At 44.2% G+C, this 9217-nt stretch overlaps 1 protein-coding gene across 1 annotated transcript; it reads left to right on the forward strand.

Moving 5' to 3' along the window:
• Window positions 1–209: 209 nt before the first annotated feature.
• LOC128747954 (protocadherin-10-like) lies at window positions 210–9217 on the forward strand. Its single transcript, XM_053846230.1, has 4 exons — window positions 210–2886; window positions 6481–6542; window positions 6614–6729; window positions 8539–9217. The coding sequence occupies exons 1-4, from the start codon at window positions 364–366 to the stop codon at window positions 8805–8807; spliced, it is 2970 nt and encodes a 989-aa protein (XP_053702205.1). The 5' UTR covers window positions 210–363; the 3' UTR covers window positions 8808–9217.

Below are 9217 nucleotides of genomic sequence, written 5' to 3' on the forward strand. Positions count from 1 at the left end.
GCTCACGAGCAAGTGAACGATGAAGGTTTGACCTCCGGTGAGAGGCTGGAGGCTGTGACATGAATTTCATTGGGCAAGTCGGCAGGGAAGATTAAACCTAGCAGATGTCGTTTCCTCCCAATTGGAACAGTGGGGCCAATAATAAACACACTGACACACAGCCACAGAAACGCACACTAATCTGAGATGGGCTGCAAGCCCCTGCACATCTCCCTCTCTCTTCCCTTTTTCTCTCAGGCAGACAGGCTGTTCCACTCACTATCAAGTTTTCTAGCCTGTGTTTTGCTCCGACCCTGCCTCAGTCACATCATCTGAGTGACGCACAAGTTTCTTTTGTGAGTTGCGGCTTGGCTGGGCTCACAAATGGACACACTTTTCCTGGAGAAAAAAGACAAATGCCTTCAAATGTACCGTTTTCTGGTGCTGATTTGTCTCCTGGACGCAACATGGGGTCAGATACGCTACTCTATTCCAGAGGAGCTGGAGCACGGCGCTTTTGTGGGCAACATTGCCGAGGACCTGGGCTTGGATCTCAACAAGCTGTCGGCACGCAGATTTCGGATCGTTTCAGGCGTGAAGAAGCAATACGTGGAGGTCAATCTGGAAAACGGGGTTCTGTTTGTCAACGAAAGGATTGACCGCGAAGAACTCTGCGAGCAGAGTTTGTCCTGTTCCTTCCACTTGCAGGTGGTGATAGAGAACCCCCTGGAGCTTTACCGGGTCGAGATGGAGATTCTGGACGTGAATGACAACTCTCCGAGTTTCCCGTGGACGGAATTCAACCTGGATATATCAGAGTCTTCCGCGCCCGGATCGCGGTTCCCACTTGAGAGCGCGCAGGATTTGGATGTCGGCTCTAACTCGTTGCGCACGTATTTACTCAGCGTAAATGAGCATTTCCTTTTGGACATCCAGACGCGCAGCGATGGGAGTAAATTTGCCGAACTGGTTCTGCAGACCCCTTTGGACAGAGAGCAACAGAGCGCGCATCAGATGGTTTTGACTGCAGTGGACGGTGGCGCGCCGGAGAGATCCGGCACTGCGCAAATTGATATCACCGTTTTGGATGCGAACGATAACGCGCCGGTGTTTGACCAGTCCTTCTACAGAGTCCGGCTGGCTGAAAACGCACCCAAAGGTACCGTGGTCATTAAGCTGAACGCGTCCGATTTGGATGAAGGAACCAACGCGGATATAACTTACTCATTCAGCGGACACGCTCCCATTAAAGTGCGCCAGCTGTTCAGCGTGGATCCGCGCACCGGGGAGATAAAAGTCAAGGGCGTGATTGACTACGAAAAGGCAAGGATGCACGAGATATACGTCCAGGCTAAAGACAAAGGTCCGTCAGCGGTGGCCGTTCACTGTAAAGTGCTTGTGAATGTTTTGGATAAAAATGACAACGTCCCGGAGGTGATCCTGACCTCCGTGTCCACTCCGGTTCAGGAAGACGCGCCCCCCGGCACGGTGATAGCCGTCATCAGCGTCACGGACAAGGACTCGGGTGAAAACGGGAACGTGGACTGTGAGATTCCCAGTCAAGTTCCCTTCCAGCTTCACTCTTCCTTTAAGAACTATTATACGTTGGTCACCAGCGGTTATCTGGACAGGGAGGCCGTGGCAGAGTACAACATCACCTTAACTGCCCGTGACATGGGCTCCCCGCCTTTGTTAACAAGAAAAACCATTCTGGTTCAAGTGTCTGATGTGAATGATAACACGCCACAGTTCAAGCAACCGTCCTACTCGGTGTATCTGACTGAGAATAACGCGCCAGGGGCATCCATCTGCTCGGTGAGCGCCCTGGACCCAGATTCAGGTCAAAATGCCTATCTTTCTTACACCATCCTGGATGGGGACATACAAGGGATGCCTGTGTCCACATATGTGTCTGTCAACTCAGACAACGGCAACATATACGCGCTGCGCTCGTTTGACCATGAACAACTGAAAAACTTTCAGATCACAGTTCAAGCGCAGGACGCGGGGTTTCCTCCGCTCAAGAGAAACGCGTCTGTGAATATTTTTATTTTGGATCAGAATGATAACGCCCCCGTGATTGTGTCCCCGGTGCCACGGAATGGGACGCCAGCGGTGGAAGCCGTGCCAAAATCTGTCGACGCCGGCTATCTCATCACCAAAATCAACGCCATGGATGCAGACACCGGCCAGAACTCGCGTCTTCTCTATCAGCTGCTTCAAGCCACAGACTCCAGTCTGTTCAGCGTGGCTCTGTACACGGGTGAGATCAGAACTCTCCGCCAGTTAACGGACACAGACCCCACTAGGCATAGATTGGTCATTCTGGTGAAGGACAATGGTCAACCAGCCCTCTCGGCCACAGTTTCCATCATTCTGTCAGTGGTTGACAGCCTGCCAGAATCGCAGCCCGATTTGGGTGACCTGTCACGAAGCCCACATCACAGCTCCAACTTCAGCGTGTACTTAATCGTGTCCCTGGGCGCCATTTCCTTCACGTTTCTCGTGGCCATCATTGTCCTGGTGGCCGTGAGGAGCCTGAAGGACAGATCTTCCTGTCGAGACTCAGACTTCCCCTCTATCAGCGACTGGTGCGGCTGCTGTTCCCGCTCGGAAGCACACACCACGACGTACAAGTCCAACTTCAACGTGCGGGTGTCGACGGAGGTGGCTGGATGCGCAGACTCAAACAGCAGCAGCAGCAGCAGCGCGCTGACGCAGGCGTACTGCTATAAAATGTGTCTGGAACCGGAATCCTCCAAAAGTGACTTCATGTTCCTCAAACCCTGCAGTCCAATGATGTCAGCGCAGCAAAACAATACCAAGAGCACCGACTATTTGACCTCTGGATGGAGCGCACTGGACCGGAACGACCTGGCCAACAACAGAGTGCCCTCTCCCAAAGAGGTAAATGCAACCAACCAGCTTCATCTGTGAAACTAAAGAAGTTATGAAACCCACTTTCACAATGAAAAGTACTTGTTAGAGTATTTAGTAGAGAACTTTATGAGGGTGGGAGTTTAACCATTAAGTGTTGATGTCAAGTGGCGGTACTTAAATGCATGCAACTGTTTCAAAGCGAGAGGAAAACCCCCTGTGTCAAGGTCAAGATCTGGTGAGCAGACACGAAGACCAAATGGATCCAAAGCACCCACATTTCAATATAGTCAAAACATTACTTCCTTTATTCACTTTACATTAAAAACATGATCTCATTTTATGTGAATGAATGAATATTTAGTTCCACCCCACATCAGACATCTCAGACCAAGACATCTCATCTGATCTGAAGGATTGATCTAGTCTTTTCTTTTCCCAAAGAGATTTAGATGTTTCTTATTGAAGTCTATTTTGAACTCTAGAGTTGCGTGAGTGAACTTAAGTGCAGAGTGTGGGATACATTAATAGCACAATTACTATTATTTTTAATTATTATTTTTGAATTTGTGTAGAAGCTTAGTTTTGAGACAGGGTCCCCCAATTTTGTTTTGATGACTAGCCCTCTTGGGTTATCTTATATTTGGCTCCTGCCAAATTCTGACTTTTGAACCCTGCTGTAACTGTATTTCCTCCCTTTTTAGGGGCGTATTATGCAAAAGGCGTCATACATCCCACCAATAACAGTGCTCTTCCATGCCGAGTTGACAACTCAAATGCAAGTGTCGTGACTCATTGGATGTGGATAGCCACACAGATTTTGTCCAAAAACAAATATGACAAAGACAATCTGCGAATTCTAATCCAATTCAAAGAAATCACCGGGGGGAGACGCTCTTTTTTAATGGAAACCAGTATGATAGCACTATGATTACGCCACTACACAGGCACTTTTGATCAGAACTTTAGGCTCCTCACCCAGATACACTTCTAGCTAAAAGCTTCTCTGTAAAGTAGACTAGCAAACATGTTTAAGCACGATTCCTTCTTTAAGACTGAACATCAGAATATTAAAAAGGTGGCAACTCTTAGGGCATTTAGTAGTGGTTGGTAGATGAGGTTTCGTGATACAGTGTCCTGACTTTCAGAGGCCAGTAGATGGCACTGGTTGCTTTAAAATGATTGGACTTGAACAACTAATTCAATGAAACCTCGAAGACCATCTCTGAAGATCAGGAGACTGTTTCATCAACCCTGCAATACTGATTCATATACCTCACCTCCCCTTCACTAGCGTTTAGTTTCGTTGGTTAATTGGAGCACCAGGGTAAGGAAGCTTTATTCGGCCAAATGAACTGAACTCCTGGTGGATCATATGAGGCTCTCAGCCTGCCGGATCTCCTGAGCAATTATCGTCTCCTCTGGAGTATGTGTGCACTCCAATTTCTTTGAAGACTTGCGGGCTATGCTGCACACTGTCAAGCCTGTTGGGTGTTAGCTGGCTGAGAAGGATCGCGTTTATAGACTTGACTCAGTGCCCTCTGGAGCCCCCATTCCAAAGAGTACCATCGACTACAGGTAGATCTGACCCCACTGCCTGAGGGGGTCATGGGTCAGTCAAGTCCAGCTCATCCATCATGGGATGATTTCATATTTAATATGAGTTGCATGAGGCAATTTAATTCCTCACTGTCAGTTAAAGAGTGTTGACATAAGTCAGTGTCAGCTCCATTCAGAGATGGAGCGACACAGCCTTGGATGTGTTGCGACGATGATGGCGAGGGTGTGTTTGCCAAAGTCAGTACACAAAATAATTGTTGTTAAATTTAAGTGGACAAGCGTGATCGAGTTTCCAATCAGAGAAATAACATAATAAATGGTTACGACAGTTAAAACCTTTATGTGAGCAATTCGGCTAATAGCAACATCCAGACAGTCTGGGCCCATAATCCAGCTGCGTGAGGCTGTTAGTCAGTGAGATAAACAGTCCAGCACAAGTCATCTGGAGGCTGATGTGAGAGGTGTGCGACGGTTTGCCATCTCCTGCACACCTCAGGGATTTATATGATTTATATCTATGCAGTTCAGACTCATACTGAGCATCTCACATTATAGTGCAGTGATAGTACTGTTGGATTTTCTGAGCTGAGCATGTTCAAGGTGGAATATCTGTGCTTGCATTCATGTCCTCCCTGAATAGAAAGTGAGATCCCAGTCAGACATATCAACGTCGCATATTGAGAAATAGAGAAACATTGTGAAAAGAAAGGTATTATCATGACTATTAGATGGTTCCGGATTCAGTTGGAGGTTTTTGTAGCACTGAATTGTAATGACGGTGTGATGATTTTGGGAAACACAGATTTTTGTTCAATTGTTTGCGTCTTTTTTTTTTTTCTTGCATGTATTTGTTTAATACGGAGTCCTGAAAGTGACATGCATGTGTTTATTTATTTATTTTTTAGATGTGGCATGCATGACTTTATTTTATTTATTATCTCGAGATATTTTTTATCTCCTCATAATGCGTATCTCGAGATAACAGTTCTCTCGAGATAATCTCTATCTCAAGATACAATCGTGAATGTCAGCGCATGCGTAACTACCTCTCTGCAAAGCATTTTGTATATATCTTCTTGTAACCACGGTGTCTCCCATGGCTTCTGTTCATCAACGTTGTCAGTCACTGTCTGCAGGTCAGTGCGTTTCTAACACTCTGATCAAGTGCCTTCTACTCCAAATAATACCATATGTGGCTATGCTACACGCATTACGCGTCCCTGGAAGAGACATGCATGACTTTATTTTTTTTAAATTCCAAGATAAAAATTATCTCCAGATAACTGTTATCTCAGGATAAAAAAAAAATAATAAAGTCATGCATGTCATATCCAAAAAAATAAACCCAAGCATGTCACTTCCAGGGCTCTGAAGTCAAAAATGTACACTAAGAAGAACATTGACTCACTGATGCTCAGACATCACTGAGACCCGGGAGAGAAGGTTCAGGTTATCAGCTTTCTCGCATTTCTTGCCTGGGAACAAAAGCATAATTATATTCATTATAGTCATTCCATTTCGTCAGCCTGGCTGGAAATTGCGATGATAACTCGGTAGCATATATCTTTCACGGCGCAGTAATTTGGCATGACAAATGCTTCTGGAGATATATTAAAGTGATTGCACTTCTGTGCATTCATTCTTTCCCAGCAACCACTTCTTGGAAGAAGTCATGCAGTCATTTTTTTTTTTTTTTTTTCTGAAACTTCACATCATAAGTAGCCTAATTTCTTGAACATTTTATCTTTCCCGGCTCACGATTTAATTAAACCCAGCACGACACTTAATCCGCTGAAAATGAAAGACTGGGTGAATGAGATGGTGACAGGGATCAGCGTGCAACCTTTGGAACTGATCATGTAGCCCCACTTGCTATGTGAGGGTTTTTTTTTCCTCACCATTTTGGAGCACAAATGTTTACATTCATTCCCATGATAAATACTTTTTCTATTTTTATTAAATGACAGTGAATTTCAATGACATATTAAGTGTCTATCATAGTATTTTTTTCATTAAAATGAAATGTTTGTTGACCTTCTGACTGATCTTGATTCTTCTATGCAGATCACGTACTCTGGCAAGGACTGGACCTTGACTAAGAACCAGCGGAACTCTGCATACAAGAGGTAGCCACCATATTTTCTTTAAAGGAACATGAAGGAGTGAGGACAAAGCAGTTAAACCTTCATATTTGCAGGTACAGTTCCGCCCAGATGGATGGTATGTTGTCCTCTCAGCAGAAGTACGACGTCCCTGATGGATATTACACACCAGTGGCTCCACAGTACTGGACCTGGGGAAGCCATATGAAGGGTGAGAATAAACTAGTGACGGACTGATGAGGTTCCATGAAATATCGTACTCTCTGCTGTATAATCATTAGCTGTAAACAACTACCTCGGTGAAACCTCACATCATTTCGAAGAGCAAGAGCGCCACCTAGTGAGCTCTGAAAATGAGGACACTGTGTCACGAAATCTCTTAAACCCATCGGCACAGAGTTGCCCTTCAGATCAGATTTAATGTCTCTGTTTTAAACCAGTTCATTTTGACCATATATCGATCCAAAAGTGGGGGTTTGTTTTGTGTTGCACTTAAGTTTGTATATGATCAAAGTGCATTTAGTGATGGTCACTATTCATATGAATGTGAACTATTTAAAGAGACACAATATCAATATTTCACGAATTAAAATACAGTAGAACCTCGGTTCCCGACCACAATCCGTTCCAGAAGGGCGTTCGAGAAGTGAATTCTTTGAAATCTGAATCGATTTTTCCCATTACAATGAATGGAAAAAGAAATGATGCGTTCCAAGCCTTAAAATAGGCTTTTGTAGGAGTGAATGTCGAGTGTCTGCTGCAGGTGCGCTGTTCCTCTATGTGTGTGGCCGCTGCATGTGGGAGGGGTTGCCGAGTGAGTGACGTCTCTCCAGAAGTGAAGAGGTGCCCGGTGCGTGTCCAGCTCTGAATGTGCGCTTCTGTGCAGTTTGGCTGTGACAAAGTCATAAACCAAGTCACGCTCTGTCCCAGACTCGCCTCATCCCTGTCCCAGCTCCAGCCGACAAGCAGCCGAATAAAAAACACTCAGTAAATGGGACAGGTCTGAATACAGAAGCTGCGTTATACACAATAACAAAGCGCGTCGTGAGTCAGTTGATCGGTCCGCGCACGTTATGTTTTTCTGGCTTTTTTCGGGGGCGTTTGAGTTCTGGATTTTCGTTCAAAATCCGAAGCAAAAAAAATTTCTCTGATTTGTTCCGGGACGTTCGAAAACCGAGGTACCACTGTATGAAGGGTATATTCTTTGAAATCCATCACATACTTGCTTGTAATAGTTATGATCACTGTATGTTTTTAGGTAAAGAGAACTTTTAATCAAAAGTGTTTTTTCGGCAAAAATAGACTTCACAGGTCTGTCACAAATCCAAGTGTAAAAACACATTGGAGAAATGACTGCCGATCATCCACTGTTGCACTGCAGCCACACACTGAAATAAGCTCTTTCAACTCTTCATGTTTTGAGAGCCAAAGTATGACCGCAGTTCATTTCTGAAAAACAAATACATTTGAATTATGCTTGGGCAATGATGTCAACTAGAAGTGATGGGCCGATGAGGTTTCATGACAGTGTCCTCCCTCATTGGTAGAGGTCACTAAAGGGCACACTCTGTTTAATGTTTCGCTTAGAGCAACTGTTTCATGAAACCTCACATCACTTTTAATGAGAGTGGCTCCGACTGAGCTTTGAAAATTGACACTGTTTCATGAAACCTCCTCAACTCATCACTAATGTAGACTGTATTTTGTTCCTGTTGTTGAGTGTGATACCCTTGGTCAGTGACATTTCATGAAATAGCGTTCTCATTTTCAATGGCCACTGGCTTTGTTTTACTGTTACAATGAAGCCTCATGCCACTTTTAAACCAGGTGCGCCACCTACTGAGTGCTGAAAGATAGTACACTGTTCCCTGATACCCCATCACTGATGTGGAGTTATGCATACTGTCGACCTGCGACACGCAACATGCTATTTTATTTAACATGCTAATTATTATTATTATTATTATTATTATTGTTGTTATTATTAATAATAATAATGCATCATTTTCATGTAATACAGACTGCAAGACGTCCATTCAAGAAGGAGCAGATCCAAACCAGTCCTGGACTCCGAAGTATCCTCAACCTCAGTCGGATCCAGCAGACTACCAGCACAACGTCTTCATCCCCGGCACCACCTCTGGCTACAGCACTCTCAAGTTCCCTTCCAGAGGCGATCTGGACGTCTATAACTCCTTTTCCACGTTTGGAAAAAAGAAGAAATTCCATTCTTATGAACAAGCCTACGACAACGATGACACTGTAATAAGTAACCACATGTTTAATTAATGTGTGGATTCTTGTGCTCTGTGGTTTCTTACATTGGTCTGTATGTCACCGGTTTCATTGTTTACTCACATCTTTCCCATGACCAACACACGATTATATTTTCAGTGATCAGTGAACATTGATGTGTATTATTCATATAGTTTTTGTAAATAGAAAAATATTTTGTAAATCTCTATAATCATCGGTGGTGATAATAACAACAATGTTTACGTGTATAATTACACAGCAGTTTGCCCAGCTGCGTTATAATAAGTGTAATGCATTGCTGTGATCATTAAAACCAAGGAGTTGTTGAGGAATATTGACGGAGAAAAGTATGCGGAAATGTTTTTGCGATTCCTAAAATATACCACAATTTGAACCTCTTTGTAAATAGCTTATGTGCAGAACATATTAATAAAACATGACAG

This window comes from Synchiropus splendidus, chromosome 17 (assembly GCF_027744825.2).
Source record: "Synchiropus splendidus isolate RoL2022-P1 chromosome 17, RoL_Sspl_1.0, whole genome shotgun sequence".
NCBI lineage: Eukaryota > Metazoa > Chordata > Actinopteri > Syngnathiformes > Callionymidae > Synchiropus > Synchiropus splendidus.

Bases quoted from the DNA above. Each gene is read 5' to 3' on its own strand.
- LOC128747954 (XM_053846230.1), top strand. From the start codon at position 364: ATGGACACACTTTTCCTGGAGAAAAAAGACAAATGCCTTCAAATGTAC. The intron at 2,887-6,480 runs GTAAATGCAACC...TCTTCTATGCAG, and splicing joins GAGTGCCCTCTCCCAAAGAG to ATCACGTACTCTGGCAAGGA. The intron at 6,543-6,613 runs GTAGCCACCATA...TCATATTTGCAG, and splicing joins CGGAACTCTGCATACAAGAG to GTACAGTTCCGCCCAGATGG.